This window comes from Bombina bombina, unplaced genomic scaffold (genome assembly GCF_027579735.1).
Source record: "Bombina bombina isolate aBomBom1 unplaced genomic scaffold, aBomBom1.pri scaffold_78_1, whole genome shotgun sequence".
In the NCBI taxonomy this organism is placed as follows: Eukaryota; Metazoa; Chordata; class Amphibia; order Anura; family Bombinatoridae; genus Bombina; species Bombina bombina.
The window spans coordinates 2,926,832-2,954,489 of NW_026511871.1; the positions used below are offsets into that span (position 1 = coordinate 2,926,832).

The 27,658-nt window shown below is 38.6% G+C and overlaps 1 protein-coding gene across 1 annotated transcript in view; it reads right to left on the reverse strand.

Annotated features, from left to right (window-relative positions):
- The window catches only part of CARD11 (caspase recruitment domain family member 11), a 1,057,928-nt gene that overhangs the window by 451,380 nt on the left and 578,890 nt on the right, over positions 1–27,658 (reverse strand). The window contains exon 11 of the mRNA XM_053696753.1: positions 16,056–16,104. Coding sequence (XP_053552728.1) covers positions 16,056–16,104 — 49 coding nt within the window. The remainder of the gene's footprint in view (positions 1–16,055; positions 16,105–27,658) is intronic.

Below are 27,658 nucleotides of genomic sequence, written 5' to 3' on the forward strand. Positions count from 1 at the left end.
CTTCAGTGTTGTCACATGAAAAGATATAATAAATATTTACACTGTTATACAGGCTGTACACTCACTACTTTACATTGTAGCAAAGTGTCATTTCTTCAGTGTTACATGAAAAGATATAATACAATATTTACACTGTTATACAGGCTGTACACTCACTACTTTACATTGTAGCAACGTGTCATTTCTTCAGTGTTGTCACATGAAAAGATATAATAAAATATTTACACTGTTATACAGGCTGTACACTCACTACTTTACATTGTAACAAAGTGTCATTTCTTCAGTGTTGTCACATGAAAAGATATAATACAATATTTACACTGTTATACAGGCTGTATACTCACTACTTTACATTGTAGCAAAGTGTCATTTCTTCAGTGTTGTCACATGAAAAGATATAATAAATATTTACACTGCATAAGACAACACAAGGAAACAAAAGTCGAGCGAAAAACTACATACATCGATTAGCTATATCTCACACATACTGCAACACAAGATGGTTCTAGCACTGCAAACAAAAAACAAGAAGATAAAGCTAAGTACCATATACTTATTTTTATTTGGAAAGTATATAAACTACAAATAAATACAGTCACTCTATATTGTGATAAATATAGGTTTTTGGTTGATAGATTTATCTATACAAATGTAAGTGTTCCTTAGTTTTATAGGATGATCTGTTACATTGCACTAAGAATTTAACCAATGTTGAATAACATACGAAGTTATCTTTATCAGATCTCTGTAGTAAATATATAAAACATGTTGTATATGCCATTTAAGGAATGTTAGGTGGAGTCAGCAGAGTTGCTATGGTAATAGTAGCAAGAGCTAATTAAAAGGGTGTGTAATGGGTGTAACCGACATCCCAATTAGTTCTTTTGGGTATAAATAGGAGACTTCAGTCATATTTCAGTAGAACTTGCCTGAGGAAACAGAGTGGTGAGCTCTGAGAAACGCGTAGCATGTTTTACTGATTGTTTTTATGTTCATTTATTTATTTTTATAAAACTCATTTTTGATATACTTCTGGAGTCTCCTATCTTTTATTTGCTACATTGATCCACTGCTTGCCAGAGTGTTATGTGCGCTGGGCCACCATAATATACCCAGCTTGCCTCATTAGCACTATAGTGTGCTCCATAATATGTGAGTATCTCTCTAAAGGGATCATTTGGGGCTTACAACTGTATCAACTGATTTGCACTAGGAGTCGCCCTCTGTATATTTTTCCAGTTTTCCACACTGTTATACAGGCTGTACACTCACTACTTTACATTGTAACAAAGTGTCATTTCTTCAGTGTTGTCACATGAAAAGATATAATAAAATATTTACACTGTTATACAGGCTGTACACTCACTACTTTACATTGTAGTGTCATTTCTTCAGTGTTGTTACATGAAAAGATATAATACAATATTTACACTGTTATACAGGCTGTACACTCACTACTGTACATTGTAGTGTCATTTCTTCAGTGTTGTCACATGAAAAGATATAATAAAATATTTACACTGTTATACAGGCTGTACACTCACTACTTTACATTGTAGTGTCATTTCTTCAGTGTTGTCACATGAAAAGATATAATACATATTTACACTGTTATACAGGCTGTACACTCACTACTTTACATTGTAGTAAAGTGTCATTTCTTCAGTGTTGTCACATGAAAAGATATAATACAATATTTACACTGTTATACAGGCTGTACACTCACTACTGTACATTGTAGCAAAGTGTCATTTCTTCAGTGTTGTCACATGAAAAGATATAATAAAATATTTACACTGTTATACAGGCTGTACACTCACTACTTTACATTGTAGCAAAGTGTCATTTCTTCAGTGTTGTCACATGAAAAGATATAATAAAATATTTACACTGTTATACAGGCTGTACACTCACTACTTTACATTGTAGTGTCATTTCTTCAGTGTTGTCACATGAAAAGATATAATAAATATTTACCCTGTTATACAGGCTGTACACTCACTACTTTACATTGTAACAAAGTGTCATTTCTTCAGTGTTGTCACATGAAAAGATATAATAAAATATGTACACTGTTATACAGGCTGTACACTCACTACTTTACATTGTAGTAAAGTGTCATTTCTTCAGTGTTGTCACATGAAAAGATATAATAAAATATTTACACTGTTATACAGGCTGTATACTAACTACTTTACATTGTAGTAAAGTGTCATTTCTTCAGCGTTGTCACATGAAAAGATATAATAAATATTTACACTGTTATACAGGCTGTACACTCACTACTTTACATTGTAGTAAAGTGTCATTTCTTCAGTGTTGTCACATGAAAAGATATAATAAATATTTACACTGTTATACAGGGTGTACACTCACTACTTTACATTGTAGCAAAGTGTCATTTCTTCAGTGTTGTCACATGAAAAGATATAATAAAATATTTACACTGTTATACAGGCTGTACACTCACTACTTTACATTGTAACAAAATGTCATTTCTTCAGTGTTGTCACATGAAAAGATATAATAAAATATTTACACTGTTACACAGGCTGTACACTCACTACTTTACATTGTAACAAAGTGTCATTTCTTCAGTGTTGTCACATGAAAATATATAATAAATATTTACACTGTTATACAGGCTGTACACTCACTACTGTACATTGTAGCAAAGTGTCATTTCTTCAGTGTTGTCACATGAAAAGATTTAATAAATATTTACACTGTTATACAGGCTGTACACTCACTATTTTACATTGTAGTAAAGTGTCATTTCATCAGTGTTGTCACATGAAAAGATATAATAAAATATTTACACTGTTATACAGGCTGTGCACTCACTACTTTACATTGTAGCAAAGTGTCATTTCATCAGTTTTGTCACATGAAAAGATATAATAAAATATTTACACTGTTATACAGGCTGTACACTCACTACTTTACATTGTAACAAAGTGTCATTTCTTCAGTGTTGTCACATGAAAAGATATAATAAAATATTTACACTGTTATACAGGCTGTACACTCACTACTTTACATTGTAACAAAGTGTCATTTCTTCAGTGTTGTCACATGAAAAGATATAATAAAATATTTACACTGTTATACAGGCTGTGCACTCACTATTTTACATTGTAGTAAAGTGTCATTTCATCAGTGTTGTCACATGAAAAGATATAATAAAATATTTACACTGTTATACAGGCTGTGCACTCACTACTGTACATTGTAGCAAAGTGTCATTTCTTCAGTGTTGTCACATGAAAAGATATAATAAAATATTTACACTGTTATACAGGCTGTACACTCACTACTTTACATTGTAACAAAGTGTCATTTCTTCAGTGTTGTCACATGAAAAGATATAATAAAATATTTACACTGTTATACAGGCTGTACACACTACTTTACATTGTAGTAAAGTGTAATTTCATCAGTGTTGTCACATGAAAAGATATAATAAAATATTTACACTGTTATACAGGCTGTACACTCACTACTTTACATTGTAGCAACGTGTCATTTCTTCAGTGTTGTCACATGAAAAGTTATAATAAAATATTTACACTGTTATACAGGCTGTACACTCACTACTTTACATTGTAGTGTCATTTCTTCAGTGTTGTCACATGAAAAGATATAATAAAATATTTACACTGTTATACAGACTGTACACTCAATACTTTACATTGTAACAAAGTGTCATTTCTTCAGTGTTGTCACATGAAAAGATATAATAAAACATTTACACTGTTATACAGGCTGTACACTCACTACTTTACATTGTAACAAAGTGTCATTTCTTCAGTGTTGTCACATGAAAAGATATAATAAAATATTTACACTGTAATACAGGCTGTACACTCACTACTTTACATTGTAACAAAGTGTCATTTCTTCAGTGTTGTCACATGAAAAGATATAATAAAATATTTACACTGTTATACAGACTGTACACTCACTACTTTACATTGTAACAAAGTGTCATTTCTTCAGTGTTGTCACATGAAAAGATATAATAACTATTTACACTGTTATACAGGCTGTACACTCACTACTTTACATTGTAGTGTCATTTCTTCAGTGTTGTCACATGAAAAGATATAATAAATATTTACACTGTTATACAGGCTGTACACTCACTACTTTACATTGTAGTAAAGTGTCATTTCTTCAGTGTTGTCACATGAAAAGATATAATAAAATATTTACACTGTTATACAGGCTGTACACTCACTACTTTACATTGCAACAAAGTGTCATTTCTTCAGTGTTGTCACATGAAAAGATATAATAAAATATTTACACTGTTATATCGGCTGTACACTCACTACTTTACATTGTAGTAAAGTGTCATTTCTTCAGTGTTGTCACATGAAAAGATATAATAAAATAGTTACAAAAATGTGAGGGGTGTACTCACTTTGTGAGATACTGTATATATATACATACATATTTAGATACAGTGAGGGAAATAATTATTTGATCCCCTGCTGATTTTGTATGTTTGCCCACTGACAAAGAAATGATTTATCTCACTGTATATGTATGTTTCTCTATGTTAAAGTCCTTTGCAAGTCTTGTTTATTTCCTAACACCTGAGACCTCATATCTTTGAGCCATTATAACTTTATATTGCATTTAAATAAAAAAATGTTAGATGGTGTTATTATGAGTGTAACTGTCTTTTAAATGTATTTTATTTATGTGTTTTGTGCAACTTTTTATTTGAGTGTAACAGTTAACCAGAGCTCTAAAGTTGCGCTAGCACAACGAGTGACAAATTAAAATTGCAATGGAGTGAACACATTTACGTTCAACTTGTAATACATTCGCCACTTCCAACTTGCACAAACACCTGCGATAAACTGCTCATGCGCAACTGTTACCGCTCCATACGTAATCTAGCCTTTAGTGGTCTGGGGTGGAGATATATGATTTTAAGCCCCAGACTCACTTAACAGAACATACAACTGGTGCAGGAAGTTCCCACACCCTTGAGATGTCATCACAGGGGCCAGAGGTGACATCAGGGGCTGTTCCAGCAAAAGGCAGTGATGGGGAAGTAGACGGGTCCATAGGGTCTGGATTGGAAGGGGGATCTAAGGTGATAACACATGGTCATCATCCTTACAGGGAATGGATGTGAATGCATCCAAGGGGTTATATTAACCATATAACATTAAGTGTAAGGCATAACACATTTATTTGTTAGGAGACAACAGGTAGAATTTAAGGAGTTTTGGCTTTATGGCTGCCAGGTTTTGTCAAAATCTTACTAAAAGTATATCCTCATTTGAAAGAGGGGAAACATCTCTAAAGAGCTCTTTGTCTTCCTAGTATGCAGGTGATCACCAAGGGGAGCAGTTATATCTTGGATCACTGGGCACCAGAGATTTGTATAGGAAGGGAAAGTAAAAGTTAGCGCCCAATAGTCATATAATAAGTAAAAGTAAAAAGAGCAGTTTAGTTTGTAAAAGTTATGTCATGACAGCTACATTTCAATAAAACTAATATCCCACATAATCCTAGCCATGGTCTGTAAAAGTTAGGGAATTGAAGCTGTGTAGTCTGTAAATGGCTGTGGGAGCTGTGCAGTCTGTAAAAGGGTGTAGGAGCTGTGTAGTCTGTAAGAGGTGTAAGAGCTGTGAAGTCTCTAAAAGGTAGTAAGAGCTGTGTAGTCTGTATAAGGGTGTAGGAGCTGTTTAGTCTGTAAAAGTTAGTGTTTGGTAGCTGTATAGTCTGTAAAATGGTGTAGGAGCTTTGTAATCTGTAAAGGGTGTAGGAGCTGTGTAGTCTGTAAAAGGCTGTGGGAGCTGTGTAGCCTGTAAAAGGCTGTGGGAGCTGTGTAGCCTGTAAAAGACTGTGGGAGCTGTGTAGCCTGTAAAAGGGTTTAGGAGCTGAGTAGTCTGCAAAAGTGAGAGAGTTAGAGCTGTATAGTCTGTAAAACAGTGCTTGGTAGCTGTGTAGTCTGTGAAAGGCTGTAGGAGCTGTGTAGTCTGTAAAAGACTATGGGAGTCATATACACCTAGATTTAGAGTTATGCGTTAGCCGTCCAAACCAGCGTTAAGGGGTCCTAACGCTGGTTTTGGCCGCCCGCTGGTATTTAGAGTCAGTCAGGAAAGGGTCTAACGCTCACTTTCCAGCCGCGACTTTTCCATACCACAGATTCCCTTACGCCAATTGCGTATCCTATCTTTTCAATGGGATCTTCCTAACGCTGGTATTTAGAGTATTGGCTGAAGTGAGCGTTAGAACTCTAACGACAAAACTCCAGCCACAGAAAAAAGTCAGGAGTTAAGAGCTTTATGGGCTAACGCCGGTTCATAAAGCTCTTAACTACTGTGCTCTAAAGTACACTAACACCCATAAACTACCTATGCACCCCTAAACCGAGGTCCCCCCACATTGCCGCCACTATAATTACATTTTTTAACCCCTAATGTGCCGACCGCACACCGCCGCAACCTACATTATCCCTATGTATCCCTAATCTGCTGCCCCTAACATCGCCGACACCTACATAATATTTATTAACCCCTAATCTGCCCCCCCCAACGTCGCCGCTACCTACCTACACTTATTAACCCCTAATCTGCCGACCGGACCTCGCCGCCACTATAATAAATGTATTAACCCCTAAACCACCTCACTCCCGCCTCAAAAACACTATAATAAATAGTATTAACCCCTAATCTGCCCTCCCTAACATCGCCGACACCTAACTTCAAGTATTAACCCCTAATCTGCCAACCGGACTTCGCCGCTACTCTAATAAATGTATTAACCCCTAAAGCTAACCCTAACACCCCCCTAAGTTAAATATAATTTAAATCTAACAAAATAAAATAAATCTTATTAAATAAATTAATCCTATTTAAAGCTAAATACTTATCTGTAAAATAAACCCTAATATAGCTACAATATAACGAATAATTATATTGTAGCTATTTTAGGATTTATATTTATTTTACAGGCAACTTTGTATTTATTTTAACCAGGTACAATAGCTATTAAATAGTTAGTTAAACTATTTAATAGCTACCTAGTTAAAATAATTACAAAATTACCTGTAAAATAAATCCTAACCTAAGTTACAATTAAACCTAACACTACACTATAATTAAATTAATTCCCTAAATTAACTACAATTAAATAAAATTAAATCAACTAAACTAAATAACAAAAAAACAAACACTAAATTACAAAAAATAAAAAAAGATTACAAGAATTTTAAACTAATTACACCTACTCTAAGCCCCCTAAAAAAATAACAAAGCCCCCCAAATAAAAAAATGCCATACCCTATTCTAAAATAAAAAGCTAACAGCTCTTTTACCTTACCAGCCCTTAAAAGTGCCTTTTGCGGGGCATGCCCCAAAGTAAACAGCTCTTTTGCATTTTAAAAAAACATACAATACCCCCCCAACATTACAACCCACCACCCACATACCCCTAATCTAACCCAAACCCCCCCTTAAAAAAACCTAACACTAAGCCCCTGAAGATCTCCCTACCTTATCTTCACCACGCCGGGTATCACCGATCCGTCCAGAAGAGGGTCCGAAGTCTTCATCCTATCCGGCAAGAAGAGGTCCAGAAGAGGCTCTGAAGTCTTCATCCTATCCGGCAAGATAAGGACATCCGGACCGGTAGACATGTTCATCCAGGTGGCGTCTTCTATCTTCATCCATCCGGCGCAAAGCGGGACCATCTTTAAGCAGCCGACGCGGATCCATCCTCTTCTTCCGGCGACTCCCGATGAATGAAGGTTCCTTTAAGTGACGTCATCCAAGATGGCGTCCCTCGAAATCCTATCAGCCAATCGGAATTCGAGGGACGCCATCTTGGATGACGTCACTTAAAGGAACCTTCATTCATCGGGAGTCGCCGGTAGAAGAGGATGGATCCGCGTCGGCTGCTTCAAGATGGTCCCGCTCCGCGCCGGATGGATGAAGATAGAAGACTGGATGAACATGTCTACCGGTCCGGATGTCCTCTTCTTGCCGGATAGGATGATGACTTCGGAGCCTCTTCTGAACCTCTTCTTGCCGGATAGGATGAAGACTTCGGACCCTCTTCTGGACGGATCGGTGATACCCAGCGTGGTGAAGATAAGGTAGGGAGATCTTCAGGGGCTTAGTGTTAGGTTTTTTAAGGGGGGTTTGGGTTAGATTAGGGGTATGTGGGTGGTGGGTTGTAATGTTGGGGGGGGTATTGTATGTTTTTTAAAATGCAAAAGAGCTGTTTACTTTGGGGCATGCCCCACAAAAGGCCCTTTTAAGGGCTGGTAAGGTAAAAGAGCTGTTAACTTTTTATTTTAGAATAGGGTAGGGCATTTTTTTATTTTGGGGGGCTTTGTTATTTTTTTAGGGGGCTTAGAGTAGGTGTAATTAGTTTAAAATTCTTGTAATCTTTTTTATTTTGTAATTTAGTGTTTGTTTTTGTAATTTAGTTTAGTTGATTTGTTTCCCCATAGGAAACAATGGGACTGCGCTAGGAGCTGAACGCTGCTTTTTTGCAGGTGTTAGGTTTTTTTCAAGCTCAAACTGCCCCATTGTTTCCTATGGGGGAATCGTGCACAAGCACGTTTTTGAAGCTGGCCGCGTCCGCAAGCAACGCTGGTATTGAGAGTTGAAGTGGTGGTAAATTATGCTCTACGCTCCCTTTTTGGAGCCTAATGCAGCCCTTCAGAGAACTCTCAATACCAGCGTTGTTTAACAGGTGCGGGGGGGAAAAAACACGCGTAGCTAACGCACCCCTTTGGCCGCAAAACTCTAAATCTAGCCGATAGTCTGTAAAAGAGAGAGAGTGTGAGCTGTATAGTCTGTAAAACTTAGTGCTTGGTAGCTGCGTAGTCTGTAAAAGACTGTAGGAGCTGTGTAGTCTGTAAAAGACTGTGGGAGCCATATAGTCTGTAAAAGAGAGAGAGTGGGAGCTGTATAGGTTGGGAGCTGTATAGGTTGTAAAACGTAGTGCTTGGTAGCTGTGTAGTCTGTAAAAGGGTATGGGAGCTGTGTAGTCTGTAAAAGACTTTAGGAGCTGTGTAGTCTGTAAAAGACTGTGGGAGCCATATAGTATGTAAAAGAGAGAGAGTGGGAGCTGTATAGGTTGTAAAACGTAGTGCTTGGAAGCTGTGTAGTCTGTAAAAGGGTGTGGGAGCTCTGTAGTCTGTAAAAGGTTGTGGGAGCTGTGTAGTCTGTAAAAGGGTGTGGGAGCTGTGTAGTCTGTTAAAGGGTGTGGGAGCTGTTCAGTCTGTAAAAGTGAGACACCAAGATTTAGAGTTTTGCGGCCAAAGGGGTGCGTTAGCTACGCATGTTTCCCCCCCCCCCTGCACCTTTTAAATAACGCTGGTATTTAGAGTTCTCTATAGGGCTGCGTTAGGCTCCAAAAAGGGAGCGTAGAGCATAATTTACCGCCACTTCAACCCTCAATACCAGCGTTGCTTACGGTAGCGGCCAGCTTGAAAAACGTGCTCATGCACAATTCCCCCATAGGAAACAATGGGGCAGTTTGAGCTGAAAAAAAAAACCTAACACCTGCAAAAAAGCAGCCCCATTGTTTCCTATGGGGAAACAGTTTCTAAGTCTGCACCTAACACCCTAACATGTACCCCGAGTCTAAACACCCCTAACCTTACACTTATTAACCCCTAATCTGCCGCCCCCGCTATCGCTGACCCCTGCATTTTATTATTAACCCCTAATCTGCCGCTCCGGACACCGCCGCAACCTACATTATCCCTATGAACCCCTAATCTGCTGCCCCCAACGTTGCCGACACCTACATTATATTTATTAACCCCTAATCTGCCCCCCCAATGTCGCTGCTACCTTACCTACACTTATTAACCCCTAATCTGCCGACCGGACCTCACCGCTACTATAATAAATGTATTAACCCCTAAAGCTAAGTCTAACCCTAACACCCCCCTAAATTAAATATAATTTAAATCTAACTAAATAAATTATTTCTTATTAAATAAATTAATCCTATTTAAAGCTAAATACTTACCTGTAAAATAAACCCTAATATAGCTACAATATAACGAATAATTATATTGTAGCTATTTCAGGCAACTTTGTATTTATTTTAACTAGGTACAATAGCTATTAAATAGTTATTTACTATTTAATAGCTACCTAGTTAAAATAATTACAAAATTACCTGTAAAATAAATCCTAACCTAAGTTACAATTAAACCTAACACTACACTATCAATAAATTAATTAACTAAACTATCTACAATTACCTACAATTAAATCAACTAAACTAAATTACAAAAAAACCAAACACTAAATTACAAAAAATAAAAAAAGATTACAAGAATTTTAAACTAATTACACCTACTCTAAGCCCCCTAAAAAAATAACAAAGCCCCCCAAAATAAAAAAATGCTCTACCCTATTCTAAAATAAAAAGTTAACAGCTCTATTACCTTACCAGCCCTTAAAAGGGCTTTTGCGGGGCATGCCCCAAAGAAATCAGCTCTTTTGCCTGTAAAAAAAGCATACAATACCCCCCCAACATTATAACCCACCACCCACATACCCCTAATCTAACCCACCCAAACCCCCCTTAAAAAACCTAACACTAAGCCCCTGAAGATCTCCCTACCTTGTATTCACCCAGCCGGGTATCACTGATCCGTCCAGAAGAGGGTCCGAAGTCTTCATCCTATCCGGCAAGAAGAGGTTCTCCAGAGGGTCCGAAGTCTTCATCCTATCCGGCAAGAAGAGGTCCTCCAGAGGGTCCAAAGTCTTCATCCAGACGGCATCTTCTATCTTCTTCCATCCGGAGCAGGTCCATCTTGAAGCAGCCGATGCGGAGCCATCCTTCCTCACCGACGGACTAACGACGAATGAAGGTTCCTTTAAATGACATCCAAAATGGCGTCCCTCGAATTCCGATTGGCTGATAGGATTCTATCAGCCAATCGGAATTAAGGTAGGAAAAATCTGATTGGCTGATTGAATCAGCCAATCAGATTCAAGTTCAATCCGATCAGCCAATAAAATGCGAGCTCAATCTGATTGGCTTATCCAATCAGCCAATCGGATTGAACTTGAATCTGATTGGCTGATTCAATCAGCCAATCAGATTTTTCCTACCTTAATTCCGATGGGCTGATAGAATCCTATCAGCCAATCGGAATTCAAGGGACGCCATCTTGGATGACTTCATTTAAAGGAACCTTCATTCGTCGTTAGTCCGTCGGTGAGGAAGGATGGCTCCGCATCGGCTGCTTCATGATGGACCCGCTCCGGATGGAAGAAGATAGAAGATGACGCCTGGATGAAGACTTTGGACCCTCTGAAGGACCTCTTCTTGCTGGATAGGATGAAGACTTCGGAGCCTCTTCTGGACCTCTTCTTGCCGGATAGGATGAAGACTTCGGACCCTCTTCTGGACTGATCGGTGATACCCGGCTGGGTGAATACAAGGTAGGAAGATCTTCAGGGGGTTAGTGATAGGTTTTTTAAGGGGGGTTTGGGTGGGTTAGATTAGGGGTATGTGGGTGGTGGGTTGTAATGTTGGGGGGGGTATTGTATGCTTTTTTTTACAGGCAAAAGAGCTGATTTCTTTGGGGCATGTCCCGCAAAAAGCCCTTTTAAGGGCTGGTAAGGTAATAGAGCTGTTAACTTTTTATTTTAGAATAGGGTAGGGCATTTTTTTATTTTGAGGGGGCTTTGTTATTTTTTTAGGGGGCTTAGAGTAGGTGTAATTAGTTTAAAATTCTTGTAATCTTTTTTTATTTTTTGTAATTTAGTGTTTGTTTTCTTTTGTAATTCAGTGTTTGTTTTTTGTCATTTAGTTTAGTTGATTTAATTGTAGGTAATTGTAGGTAGTTTAGTTAATTAATTTATTGATAGTGTAGTGTTAGGTTTAATTGTAACTTAGGTTAGGATTTATTTTACAGGAAATTTTGTAATTATTTTAACTAGGTAGCTATTAAATAGTAAATAACTATTTAATAGCTATTGTACCTAGTTAAAATAAATACAAAGTTGCCTGAAATAGCTACAATATAATTATTCGTTATATTGTAGCTATATTAGGGTTTATTTTACAGGTAAGTATTTAGCTTTAAATAGGATTAATTTATTTAATAAGAAATAATTTATTTTGCTAGATTTAAATTATATTTAATTTAGGGGGGTATTAGGGTTAGACTTAGCTTTAGGGGTTAATACATTTATTATAGTAGCGGTGAGGTCCGGTCGGCAGATTAGGGGTTAATACTTGAAGTTAGGTGGCGGCGATGTTAGGGAGGGCGGATTAGGGGTTAATAAAATTTATTATAGGGTTTGCGAGGCGGGAGTGAGGCGGTTTAAGGGTTAATACATTTATTATAGTGGCGGTGACTCCGGTGAGGTCCGGTCGGCAGATTAGGGGTTAATAAGTGTAGGTAAGGTAGCAGCGACGTTGGGGGGGGGCAGATTAGGGGTTAATAAATATTATGTAGGTGTCGACGACGTTGGGGGCAGCAGATTAGGGGTTCATAGGGATAATGTAGGTTGCGGCGGTGTCCGGAGCGGCAGATTAGGGGTTACATTTTTTTATTAGAGTGGCAGCGATGTGGGGGGACCTCGGTTTAGGGGTACAAAGGTAGTTTATGGGTGTTAGTGTACTTTTGAGCACAGTAATTAAGAGCTTTATGAACCGGCGTTAGCCCAGAAAGCTCTTAACTCCTGACTTTTTTCTGCGGCTGGAGTTTTGTCGTTAGAGTTCTAACGCTCACTTCAGCCAAGACTCTAAATACCGGCGTTAGGAAGATCCCATTGAAAAGATAGGATACGCAATTGGCGTAAGGGGATCTGCGGTATGGAAAAGTCGCGGCTGGAAAGTGAGCGTTAGACCCTTTCCTGACTGACTCTAAATACCAGCGGGCGGTAAAAAGCAGCGTTAGGAGCCCTTAACGCTGGTTTTGACGGCTACCGCAAAACTCTAAATCTAGGCGCTAGAGTGGAAACTGTATTGTCTGTAAAAGGGTGCAGGATCTGTGTAGTCTGTAAAAGGGTGAGGGAGCTGTGTAGTCTGTAAAAGGTTGTGAGAACCAGTGTTCTGTCTAAGGCCAGTTTTGTGTGCGGCCCAGCAGTGAAACAGATTAATTAGAGCAATTAACAGATAATACACAATTCAAACTGCAAAGTTTGGTCCATTATTAACTGTTTCAGTGCTGGGCCGCACACAAAACTGGCCTTAGAGGCAACACTGGTGGGAACTATGTAGTTTTTAAAAGGGGTTGGAAACTGTGTAGTCTGTAAAAGTGTGTAGGAGCTGTGTAGTCTGTAAAAGGCTGTGGGAGCCCTAAAGGGGCAGATTTATCAAGCTCCGTATAGAGCTTGATGCCCCTTGTTTCCGGCGAGCCTAAACAGAAGTTATGAAAAAGCGGTCTAAAGACCGCTGCTCCATAACTTGTCCATCTGCTCTGAGGCCGCAGACAGAAATCAACCCGATCGAATATGATCGGGCTGATTGACACCCCTGCTAGTGCGAATCTGCAGGGGGCGGCATTGCACCATACACTGTCGGCATTTATCAATGTGCAGCGGACATGATATGCTACATCGTATCATGTCCGCTGGCACTATAATAAATATATCTTATAGTCTGTAAAAGGGAGAGAGTGGGAGATGTATAGTCTGTAAAACTTAGTGCTTGGTAGCTGTGTAGTCTGTAAAAGGCTGTGGGAGCTGTGTAGTCTGTAAAAGGCTGTGGGAGCTGTGTAGTCTGTAAAAGGATGTAGGAGCTGTGTAGTGTGTAAAAGGCTATGGGAGCCGTATAGTCTGTAAAAGGGTGTAGGAGCTGTGTAGTCTATAAAAGAGTGAGGGAGCTGTATAGTCTGTAAAAGAGTGAGGGAGCTGTGTAGTCTATAAAAGGGTGTGGGAGCTGTGTAGTCTGTAAAAGGGTGTAGGAGCTGTGTAGTGTGTAAAAGGCTGTGGGAGCCGTATAGTCTGTAAAAGGGTGTAGGAGGAGCTGTGTAGTTTGTAAAAGGGTGTGGGAGCTGTGTACACTGTAACAGTCTGTAGGAGCTGTGTAGTCTGTAAAAGAGTGTGGGAGCTGTATACACTGTAAAAGTCTGTAGGAGCTGCGTAGTTTGTTAAAGGCTGTGGGAGCTGTGTAGTCTGTAAAAGGGTGTGGGAGCTGTGTACACTGTGAAAGTCTGTAGGAGCTGTGTAGTCTGTTAAAGGGTGTGTGAGCTGTATACACAGTAAAAGTCTGTAGGAGCTGTGTAGTATGTTAAAGGCTGTGGGAGCTGTGTAGTCGGTAAAAGGGTGTAGGAGCTGTGTAGTCTGTAAAAGAGCGAGGGAGCTGTATAGTCTGTAAATGGCTATGGGAGCTGTGTAGTCTGTAAAAGGCTATGGGAGCTGTGTAGTCTGTAAAAGGGTGTGGGAGCTGCGTAGTCTGTAAAAGTTAGTGCTTGGTAGCTGTTCAGTCTATAAAAGGCTGTGGGAGCCCTATAGGGGCCAATTTATCAAGCTCTGTATAGAGCTTGATGCCCCTTGTTTCCAGCGAGCCTAAACAGAAGTTATGAAAAAGCGGTCTAAAGACCGCTGCTCCATAACTTGTCCTTCTGCTCTGAGGCCGCAGACAGAAATCAACCCGATTGAATACGATCGGGCTGATTGACACCGCTGCTAGTGCAAATCTGCAGGGGGCGGCATTGCACCAGCAGTTCACAAGAACTGCTAGTGCAATGATAAAATGCCGACAGCATATGCTGTTGGCATTTATCGATGTGCAGCAGACATGATATGCTACATTGTATCATGTCCGCTGGCACTATAATAAACATATCTTATAGTCTGTAAAAGGAAGAGAGTGGGAGATGTATAGTCTGTAAAACTTAGTGCTTGGTAGCTGTGTAGTCTGTAAAAGGCTGTGGGAGCTGTGTAGTCTGTAAAAGGATATAGGAGCTGTGTAGTCTATAAAAGGATGTAGGAGCTGTGTAGTGTTTAAAAGGCTGTGGGAGTCGTATAATCTGTAAAAGGGTGTAGGAGGAGCTGTGTAGTTTGTTAAAGGGTGTGGGAGCTGTGTACACTGAAAAAGTCTGTAGGAGCTGTGTAGTATGTTAGAGGCTGTGGGAGCTGTGTAGTCTGTAAAAGGGTGTAGGAGCTGTGTAGTCTTTAAAAGAGTGAGGGAGCTGTATAGTCTGTAAAAGAGTGAGGGAGCTGTGTAGTCTGTAAAAGGGTGTAGAAGCTGTGTAGTCTGTAAAAGGGTGTTGAAGTTGTGTAGTCTGTAAAAGGGTGTATGAGCTGTGTAGTGTGTAAAAGACTTTGGGAGTTGTATATTCTGTAAAAAGGTGTAGGAGGAGCTGTGTAGTTTGTAAAAGGGTGTGGGAGCTGTGTACACTAAAAAAGTATATAGGAGCAGTGTAGTATGTTAAAGGCTGTGGGAGCTGTGTAGTCTGTAAAAGGGTGTGGGAGCTGTGTACACTGTGAAAGTCTGTAGGAGCTGTGTAGTCTGTTAAAGGATGTGAGAGCTGTGTAGTCTGTAAAAGGGTGTAGGAGCTGTGTAATCTGTAAAAGGGTGAGGGAGCTGTATAGTCTGTAAAATGCTGTGGGAGCTGTGTAGTCTATAAAAGGGTGTATCAGCTGTGTAGTCTGTAAAAGGGTGTAGGAGCTGTGTAGTTTGTAAAAGGGTGTGGGAACTATGTAGTCTGTAAAAGGGTGTGGGAGCTGTGTACACTGTAAAAGTTTGTAGGAGCTGTGTAGTATGTTAAATGCTGTGGGAGCTGTGTAGTCTGTAAAAGAGTGTAGGAGCTGTGTAGTCTGTAAAAGAGTGAGGGAGCTGTATAGTCTGTAAAAGGCTATGGGAGCTGTGTAGTCTGTAAAAGGGTGGGGGAGCTGCATAGTCTGTAAAAGTTAGTGCTTGGTAGCTGTTCAGTCTGTAAAAGGGTGAGGGAACTGTGTAGTCTGTAAAAGATAGGGTGTGACAGGTATGTAATCTATACGTTCATCTGCAAATACAGCCATAATGATAATAGTATTAGACTTTCTATAATTAATAATTGCACAGAAAGGTCTTGGAAATTATTTCAAACAAACCTTGAAAATCACAAGATCGGTCACAGACAGGAGATTTGGTTCTAAAAATCTGTAAAATATAAAATAGGAAAAACACATCTATCATTTTTTCATTTTTATTATATTATTCCCATGAATTTCCAGTAAACTCTAACATAAGAAGATTTGGAATATAAAATGGATTCCTTTTGGTAGAAAACAGACAACTATAGTTTTTAAAAAGGCTAAGAACGTCATCAATATACAGGAGGAAATAGAGGATTAGTTCTGTGGTGTGTAAGAGGATAACTCTCTCGCATGCAGTTACAGTGCCCCCTGTAGCATATTCAGCCCTACCTTCTCCTGCCCGCCATTCTGCCATAGCTAATAAGAGATGAAGATCCCAAAGGTCATCACATACAGCTAGATTACGAGTTTTGCGTTATGAGTGAAAAAGCATTGTTATGCTTCATAACGCTGCTTTTTCCCTAACGCGGCTATTACAAGTCTTGTTGGTATAGGTGTACCGCACACCTTTTAGCCTGTCACGCAACGTCAGTACCGCACTTTTAAAAAAAATCCTTTTTCAATGGGACTCTCATAGCGCCGAAATTACGAGTTTGCCTGGGAGGCCAAAAAGTGAGCGGTACACTCTATAACCACAAAATCTGTACCGCCATCTAAAATCAGTAGTTATGGGTTTTATGCTACAAAGCTGTAGCATAAAACTCATAACTAAAGTGTTAAAAAGTAAACTAACTCCCATAAACTACCTATTAACCCCTAAACCGAGGCCCTTCCGCAATAATGTATTAACCCCTAATCTGCCGCTCCGGACATCGCCGCCACTATTAAAATTTATTAACCCCTATTCCACGGCTCCCCGACATCGTCGCCACTATAATAAACCTATTAACCCCTAAACCGCCGCCCTCCCGCATCGCAAAAACTATTTAAAGATTATTAAACCCTAATCTGCTGTCCGCCCACACCGCCGCTATAATAAATCTATTAATCACTAAACCACAAGCCCCCCACAATGAAATATACTAAATTAAACTATTAACCCCTAAACCTCTGGCCTCCCACATCACTACATAAATATATTAACTCCTAAACCTAACTTTAACCCTAACGTAACCCTAAGCCTAACTCTAACCCTAACGCCCCCTAACTTAAATATAATTAAAATAAATCTAAATAAACCTTACAATTATTACCTAAATAATTCCTATTTAAAACTAAATACAAACTTACCTGTAAAAAAACCTAAACTAGCTACAATATAACTAATAGTTACATTGTATCTATCTTAGGTTTCATTTTTATTTCACAGGTAAGTTTGTATTTAGTTTAACTAGGCAGACTAGTTAGTAAATAGTTATTAACTATTTACTAGCTACCTATTTAAAATAAATATAAAGTTACCTGTAAAAAAAAAACCTAACCTGTCTTACACTAAAAACTTACATTACAATAAAATAAATTAAATTAATAAAATACAAAAAAAAAACTAGCCTACACTAAACTGCCAATGGCCCTTTAAAGGGCCTTTTGTGGGGCATTGTCCCAAATAAATCAGCTATTTTACCTGTAAAAAACAAAACAAAATTTATGCTTAACTGATAAATGTATTTCTTTTTTGACACGATGAGTCCACGGATCATCTTAATTACTAATTGGATATTCACCTCTTGGTCAGCAGGAGGCGGCAAAGAGCACCACAGCAAAACTGTTAAATATTAAAAATTGAAGAGACTGTCTGTCCAAGTGATTTAGGATCTCTGCGCAGAGTATTATCAACCCAAATACCCCTACGTGGGGTCACTTCTACAAGCCAATTTTGAAGAGCAGCCATTGGCTGCATTGTCACATGTGACCCAGAGCCGATTTTGAGAAATAGCTATTGGCTGGAGCGGCATAAGCGACGTAGGAAGAAACAGGTAACCATTACAAATAGACATCACAAGAGCATGTGACGCGGAAGCGCCTAACAGAACTGCAACTTCACAATAAGGTGAGGATTTGTGTACCGTGAATTGTTACCAATAAACGGAGATTCGTCTGTTAAACAGAGACTTTCTTTTTTTCCTTTACCCGCTAATGTGGGAGGCCTGAAGAGAGGGCATCAACATAGCCATCAGGTCTGAGAAAAGGAGAGACTTACGCACTTTATACGGACTGTCAGATCAGTTTTATCTGTGATCTCCAGACCACCCATTCTATTATTAAAGTCTTTTCACACGGTGTTGACCCATTCATATTGATTGTTATATACATAATATTATGTTTTAAGACAGACTAGAATATGATCTGTGAACTGTATTCTTTTTAAATAGACCTTTTATTATTTGTATGTGATGTTATAGTGACCGGTCGCACATTTAATTCAATATTATATTCATTAATAAATTGTTTTAGATAAAGTGTATTTATAACTCTATCTAGGCAAAGGGGGGGAGGGTCAATTAGAACAAAATAGAACAGAGAGATCAGTGTCTGAATATGTCACTCCCTTAATATCTCAAGGAAGGGATGACTTAAGAAATGTCACATTAGAAAGTATAGAGGAAAGTACACCAAGTAGCAGCAGAAAGCACATGAAAATTAAATGTATGACAACAAATGCAAGAAGCATGACAGGTAAAATGGGGGAGCTGACGCTCTTAGTTGCAGAAGAGGACTATGATGTTATCAGTATAACTGAAACTTGGTGGGATGATTCACATGACTGGGCAGTTAACTTAGAGGGGTATACATTATTTAGGAGGGACAGGAATAATAAAAGGGGTGGAGGAATCTGCATGTATATTAAACCTGACCTTAAACCTACAATAAGGGAAGATATTTATGATACAAGTGACAATGTAGAGACCCTGTGGGTTGAAATAAAGAGTGGGGGGAAAAATCCTAAAAAAATATTACTAGGAACATGCTACAAGCCTCCCAACATTAGTGACCCGGAGGAAACTCAACTACTTATCCAAATAGGTAAGGCTGCTAATAACAGTGCTGTAATTATGGGAGATTTTAACTACCCTGATATAAACTGGGCCAATGAAACTAGTAATTCAGCTAAGGGGGATGGATTTTTAAATGTTCTCAGGGATAACTTCTTGTCACAATTAATAGAGGAGCCAACTAGAAGTAAAGCTATATTGGATTTAGTGCTATCAAACAATACAGATATAATATCAAACATAGAAGTTAAAGAACATTTGGGTAACAGTGATCATAACATGGTCACATTTGAAATCTATTTTCATATGCAGTGTTTTAAAGGCTTAACTAAGACTTTTAATTTCAAGAAAGCAAAATTCAACGATTTAAGGAAATCATTAAATAATATAAATTGGGACAATGTATTTTCTAATAAAAATACAGAGGATAAATGGATAATATTTAAAAATTTGTTAAATAAATATACATATCAATACATACCATATGGTTATAAAAATAAAAATAAAAAAACTAAGCCGTTATGGCTAAATAAAAATGTGTTAAAAGAAATTAGGAAAAAACGTAGGGCATTTAAATTATTAAAAGAAAATAGTACAGACTCGGCATACAATATTTATAAGGAATGTAAGAAAGCATGCAAAAAAGCAATCAAATTAGCCAAAATTGAAAATGAAAAATTAATTGCCAAGGATTCTAAGTCTAACCCTAAAAGGTTCTTTAAGTACATAAATAGCAAAAAATCTAAGAAGGATAATATAGGTACATTAAAATGTGTGGAGGGTAGCATGATAAATAATGACAGGGAGAAGGCTGAGGTACTAAACCAGTTTTTTTCTTCAGTATACACAAGAGAGGAACCATTGAATGATACTTTGGAACAGAATAGAACATGCCAGTCCATACCACTAACTGGGTTTTGTTTAGAGGATATCAGGAAAAAACTAAAAAATATTAAGGTAAATAAAACTCCAGGCCCAGATGGAATACACCCAAGGGTGTTAAGTGAACTTAGCACTGTTATAGACAAACCTTTACTCTTAATTTTTCAAGACTCATTATCCTCAGGCATGGTACCCCAGGATTGGCGTAAAGCTGATGTGGTGCCACTCTTCAAAAAGGGAAGCAGGGATGATCCAGGAAGCTATAGACCAGTTAGTCTGACATCAATAGTGGGGAAGATATTTGAAGGGATTATAAGGGATTATATTGATGAGCATATTCGTGTAAACAAGATTATGAGTTCTAATCAGCATGGCTTTAGGAGAAATAGATCATGTCAAACTAATCTAATTAGATTCTACGAGGAAGTAAGTAAAAATATAGATAAAGGGGAATCAGTTGATGTGATATACTTAGATTTTGCAAAGGCATTTGATACAGTGCCACATGAGAGATTAATGCACAAAATTAAGGGACTGGGAATAGCTGAAAATGTTAGCTCATGGATAAATAACTGGATAAAAGATAGGGAGCAACGAGTAGCAGTAAATGGATCATACTCAGATTGGACAAAGGTAATCAGTGGCGTCCCCCAGGGATCAGTACTGGGCCCTGTTCTTTTTAATATTTTTATAAATGACTTGGAGCAAGGATTAAATAGCGACATCTCTATTTTTGCAGATGATACTAAGTTAAGTAAGGTCATTAGGTCAGAGCAGGATGAACTCTCTTTGCAAAGGGATTTGCTAAAATTAGAACTATGGGCAAGTGAATGGAAAATGAGATTTAATACGGAAAAATGTAAGGTTCTACATTTTGGAAGTAAAAATAAGCAGGCTATGTATTTTTTAAATGGGACAAGACTTAGCCAAACTTGGGAGTAGTAATAGATAACAAGCTAAAGATGAGTGCACAATGCAGGGCAGCGGCTTCAAAGGCTAATAAGATACTAGCATGTATTAAAAGAGGCATTGATTCAAGGGAGGAAAGCATAATTCTGTCATTATATAAAGCCCTGGTAAGACCTCACCTTGAGTTTGGAGTGCAGTTCTGGGGACCGATTGCTAAAAAAGATATTGCAGAACTAGAAAAAGTTCAGAGAAGGGCCACAAAGCTAATAAGGGGATTGGAGAAATTAACCTATGAGGAGAGGCTAGCCAAACTGGGTCTGTTCTCTTTAGAAAAAAGGCGCTTGAGAGGTGACATGATTACTTTATATAAATATATTCAAGGCCCATATACAGAGATGGCAGAAGATCTTTTTATTCCAAGAAAATTGGTTCTGACAAGAGGTCATAATTTAAGGTTGGAGGAAAGGAGATTTAATCTCCTGCAACGGAAACGTTTTTTCACTGTAAGAGCAATAAAATTGTGGAACTCATTATCAAAGGAGGTAGTGAATGCCAATACCATAGATACATTTAAAAATAGTCTGGATAAATTTCTGTATATAAACAAAATTCATGGATATGATTGCTAGTATTAAATGGGTCACATTTTAATGGGGTTATTTAAGCTTAACTGGAGCTTTTTGTAAGTATTTTAGATTTGTATAGGTTGAACTCGATGGACTTCAGTCTTTTTTCAACCTTATCTACTATGTTACTATGTTACTATGTTCTTTCTGGCTGAAGTAGCGCTGTTCCATTTCCTTATTTTTATACCTCCCTTCACTCCCAACCCAGTCATTCGACCGAAGTAAAGGAGAGAAAGGAAGCAACAAGGTGCAGAGGTGTCTGAAGTTTATAATAACCAACAACCTGTCTCTTACAAAAAACAGGGCGGGCCATGGACTCATCGGGGCCTATCTATCAAGTTCCGAAAGGAGCTTGATGCCCCGTGTTTCTGGCGAGTCTTCAGACTCGCCAGAAACAGCAGTTATGAAGCAGCGGTCACAAAGACCGCTGCTCCATAACCTGTCCGCCTGCTCTGAAAGAAAGAGGAGTAGCCGTAGCTTTCTGTCCCCTACATTTTCTGGAAAAAAAACACAGACAAGGCAGAAGACTGACTAAATTCCTTAGTCGCCTGCAGGTAAAACTTTAAAGCATGAGCCACGTCCAAATTGTGCAGAAGCCTTTCCTTCTGAGAGATAGGATTAGGACACAATGAAGGAACAACAATCTCCTGATTAATATTCCTATCAAAAACAACTTTAGGAAGAAATCCTAATTTAGTACATAAAACCACCTTATCTGAATGAAAAATAAGATAAGGGGACTCATACTGCAATGCCGAGAGCTCTGACACTATGCGAGCAGATGAAATAGCAACAAGAAATAAAACTTTCCAAGAGAACAACTTAATATCTAAGGAATGCATAGGCTCAAACGGAGCCCCTTGAAAAACCTTAAGAACTAAATTAAGACTCCATGAAGGAGTAACTGGTTTGGACACAGGTCTAATCCTGATCAAGGCCTGAAAAAATGATTGTACATCTGGAACATCTGCCAGACGTTTGTGAAACAAAATAGATAAGGCAGAGATTTGACCCCTTAGGGAACTTGTCGATAATCCTTTCTCCAAACCCTCTTGGAGAAAGGATAAAATTCTAGGAATCCTAACTCTACTCCATGAGTAGCCCTTGGACTCACATCAATAGAGATATTTACGCCATATCTTATGGTAAATCTTTCTAGTTACAGGCTTTCGAGCCTGAATCATGATCTCAATGACCGATTCAGAAAAGCCCCGCTAGGATAAAATTAAGCGTTCAATCTCCAAGCAGTCAGCTTCAGAGAAACTAGATTCGGGAGAAGGAAGGGCCCTTGAATTAGAAGATGCTTCCTCAACAGAAGTCTCCAAGGTGGCAGAGATGACATGTCCACCAGATATGCATACCAAATCCTTAGAGCCCAAGCTGGTGCAATGAGAATCACTGATGCCATCTCCTGCTTGATTCGAGCAATGACCCAAGGAAGAAGAGCAAACGGAGGAAATAGGTATGCTAGACTGAAGGTCCAAGGAACCGCCAGAGCATCTATCATTCCCGCCTGGGGGTCCCTGGACCTCGATCCGTATCTCGGGAGCTTGGCATTCTGTCAAGATGCCATGAGATCTAATTCAGGCTGACCCCACTTGAGCCACTTCCTATCACTTACGTAGGCAAAGAGAATGACTGGGTTGGGAGTGAAGGGAGGAGATATTTAACAGCTTTGCTGTGGTGCTCTTTGCTGCCTCCTGCTGACCAGGAGGTGAATATCCCATTAGTAATTAAGATGATCCATGGACTCATCGTGTCATTAAAAAGAAATACAAACACCCCCCAACAGAAAATAAAATTCTAAATAATCTAAATAAACCTAAGCTAACCATTGCCCTGAAAAGGGCATTTGGATGGGCATTGCCCTTAAGAGGGCATTTAGCTCTTTTACGGTGCCCAAACACTAAGCTAAAAATAAAACCCACCCAATAAACCCTTAAAAAAAACAGTTTTCGAAGACCGGACATCCATCCTCATCCAGGCGGCAGAAGTCTTCATCCAGACGGCATCTTCTATCTTCATCCATCCGGCGCGGAGCGGGTCCATCTTCAAGACATCCGGCGAGGAGCATCCTCTTCTTCCGATCGTCGCTGTAAAATGAAGTTCACTTTAAGTGACGTCATCCAAGATGGTATCCCTTACATTCCGATTGGCTAATAGAATTCAGCCAATAGGAATTAAAGGGGAAAAAATCCTATTGGCTGTTGTAATCAGCCAATAGGATTGAGCTTGCATTCTATTGGCTATTCCAATCAGCCAATAGAATGCAAGCTCAATCCTATTGGCTGATTGGATCAGCCAATAGGATGAAAGCTCAATCCTATTGGCTGATTGCAACAGCCAATAGGATTTTTTCCCCTTTAATTCCTATTAGCTGATAGAATTCAGCCAATCGGAATGTAAGGGACTCCATCTTGGATGACGTCACTTAAAGTGAACTTCATTTTCCAGCGACAATCAGAAGAAAAGTATGCTCCGCGCTGAAGTCTTGAAGATGGACCTGCTCCGCGCCGGATGGATGAAGATAGAAGATGCCGTCTGTAAGTGGATTGTCGGGGGTTAGTATTACGTTTTTTTAAGGGTTTATTGGGTGGGTTTTATTTTTAGCTTAGGGTTTTGGCACTGTAAAAGAGTTAAATGCCCTTTTCAGGGCAATGGTTAGCTTAGGTTTATTTAGATAGAATTTTATTTGGGGGGTTTGGTTGTGTGGGTGGTGGGTTTTACTGTTGGGGGTGTTTGTATTTTTTTTTACAGGTAAAAGAACTGATTTCTTTGGGGCAATGCCCCACAAAAGGCCCTTTTAAGGGCCATTGGCAGTTTATTGTAGGCTAGGGTTTTTTTTTTATTTTGGGGGCCTTTTTTATTTTGATAGAACTATTAGATTAGGAGTAATCGGTTTTTTTTTTTGCTAATTTTGTTTTTTTTATTTTGTGTAATTTAGTGTTTAATTTTTTTTGTAATTTAGATAATTGTATTTTATTATTTTAATTTATTTTATTTTATTGTAATGTTAGGTTTTAGTGTAAGGCAGGTTAGGTTTTATTTTACAGGTAACTTTGTATTTATTTTAAATAGGTAGCTAGTAAATAGTTAATAACTATTTACTAACTAGTCTACCTAGTTAAAATAAATACAAACTTACCTGTGAAATAAAAATAAAACCTAATAACTATTAGCTTTTATTTTATAGGTAAGTTTGTATTTATTTTTAAATAGGAATTATTTAGGTAATAATTGTAAGGTTTATTTAGATTTATTTTAATTATATTTAAGTTAGGGGGTGTTAGGGTTAGGTTTAGGGGTTAATATATTTATGTAGTGTTAGTGATGTGGGAGGCCAGAGGTTTAGGGGTTAATAACTTTATATAGTGGCGGCAACATTGGGGGTGGCAGATTAGGGGTTAATAAGTGTAGGTAGGTGGGGGCAATGTTAGGCCTAGCAGATTAGGGGTTAATACATTTATGTAGGTGGTGGCGATGTTGGGGGCAGCAAGATTAGGGGTTAATAACTGTAATGTAGGTTGCGGCGATGTTAGGGGCGGCAGATTAGGGGTTAATAACATAATGTAGGTGGCTGCGATGTTGGGGCGGCAGATTTGGGGTTAATAACATTATGTAGGTGGCGGCGATGTTGGGGGCAGCAAGATTAGGGGTTAATAACTGTAATGTAGGTTGCGGCGATGTTGGGGCGGCAGATTAGGGGTTAATAACATAATGTAGGTGGCTGCGATGTTGGGGCAGCAGATTTGGGGTTAATAACATTATGTAGGTGGCGGCGATGTTTAGGGCGGCAGATTAGGGATGTTTAGACATGTTTTTTATGTTAGGGTGTTAGGTTTAAACATAACTTTTTCTTTCCCCATAGACATCAATGGGGCTGCGTTACGGAGCTTTTGTTTACGCGATTGCAGGTGTTAGGCTTTTTTTTTGCCGGCTCTCCCCATTGATGTCTATGAGGAAATCGAGCACATCAAAGCAGCGCTTGTATTTGGGTGAGGTATGGAGCTCAATGCCACCATATCGCCCGAGTAAGCCTGCTTTTTTTATACCTGTAATAGCAGCGCTATAGGGAGGTGAAATACCGCCGCTTTTGTGGCGGTCGTTAATTTCCCTATAGCGCTTAAAACTTGTAATTCAGCTGATTGTGATTTATTCTCTGCCTGAGCTCTCAAGTGAACTAAATACTAAGGGCTATACTACAAGTGAGGCGCAAACGGTTTTGCACTAGTGATATAAGGGTATATTTACTAAGCGTCGAGCAGACATGAATCATGTCCGCTCGACCTCAGCATTTATTATTGCACAAGCATTTCTAGTGAAATGCTTGTGCAATGCCGCTCCTGCTCACCGGCGGCCAATTGGCCACTAGCAGGGGGTGTCAATCATCCCAATTGTATTGGATCAGGATAATTTCAGCCCGCCACCTAAAAGGTGGTGGAGAAGTTAAGGAGCAGCGGTCTTACGATGGTGGTAGCAAGCAGCACCCGCTGCTTAATAAATCTACCCATAGTGTTTTTGTGAGCAGTTTTAATTGCGCTGATATTACAAGCAATCGCGATTTACGCTACAATTCTCAGCTGTGGTTAACTGTTTTGCAAAACTAAAAAGTTGCATAAAACACTTCAAAAATATGTTAGAAAGTACAGTTACACTCATAATAACACTATCTAATAAAAACACAAATTATGCTTACCTGATAATTTCATTTCCATCTGTAGGAGGAGAGTCCACTGCTTCATTCATTACTTGTGGGAATTAAGAACCTGGCCACCAGGAGGAGGCAAAGACACCCCAGCCAAAGGCTTAAATACCTCCCCCACTCCCCTCATACCCCAGTCATTCTGCCGAGGGAACAAGGAACAGTAGGAGAAATATCAGGGTATAAATGGTGCCAGAAGAACAAAAATAAATTTAGGTCTGCCCACCGGGGAAACGGGCGGGTGCAGTGGACTCTCCTCCCACAGATGGAAATTAAATTATCAGGTAAGCATAATTTATGTTTTCCATCTTAATGGGAGGAGAGTCCACTGCTCAGGGCCGGTGCTAGGATTTTTGGCTACACAGGCAAGGACACATTTTGCCGCCCCCCCCCCCCACACACACACACACACACAAAAAAAAAAAATGATATACCCTGCAACTTAACAAAATGTTCTAGTAATGTGTAGTAGATATTTCTGCATGACATAATGTGCAGGTAACAACATTTACCTGCACACACACATACATACATACAATTTTACACATGCATACATATTTTCACACACACATATTTACACATACATGCACACACATTTACACATACATACACACATTTACACATACATACACACACACATTTACACATACATACACACACACATTTACACATACATACACACACACACACATTTACACATACATACACACACACACATTTACACATACATACACACACACACATTTACACATACATACACACACACACACACACACATTTACACATACATACACACACATTTACACATACATACACACACTTACACATACATTTACACATACATACACTTACACATACATACACACACTTACATTTACACATACATACACACACATTTACACACACACTTACACATACATACACACACATTTACAGATACATACACACACATTTACAGATACATACACACACACATTTACACACACACACACACACACACATTTACACACACACATTTACACACACACACATTTACACACACACACACATTTACACACACACACATTTACACACACACACATTTACACACACTTACATACACATACACACTCATATGTACATATACATACATACATACACATATTTACATATACATACACACAAATATTTACATATACATACACACACATATTTACACATACATTTACACACACACACACATATTTAGACATACATTTACACATACATACACACACATTTACACAAACATACACACACACACACACATATTTACATATACATACACACACACATATTTACACATACATTTACACATACACACACACACACACACACATATTTAGACATACATTTATACATACATACACACACATTTACACAAACATACACACACACACACATATTTACATATACATACACACACACATATTTACACATACATTTACACATACACACACACACACACATATTTAGACATACATTTACACATACATACACACACATTTACACAAACATACACACACACATATTTACATATACATACAC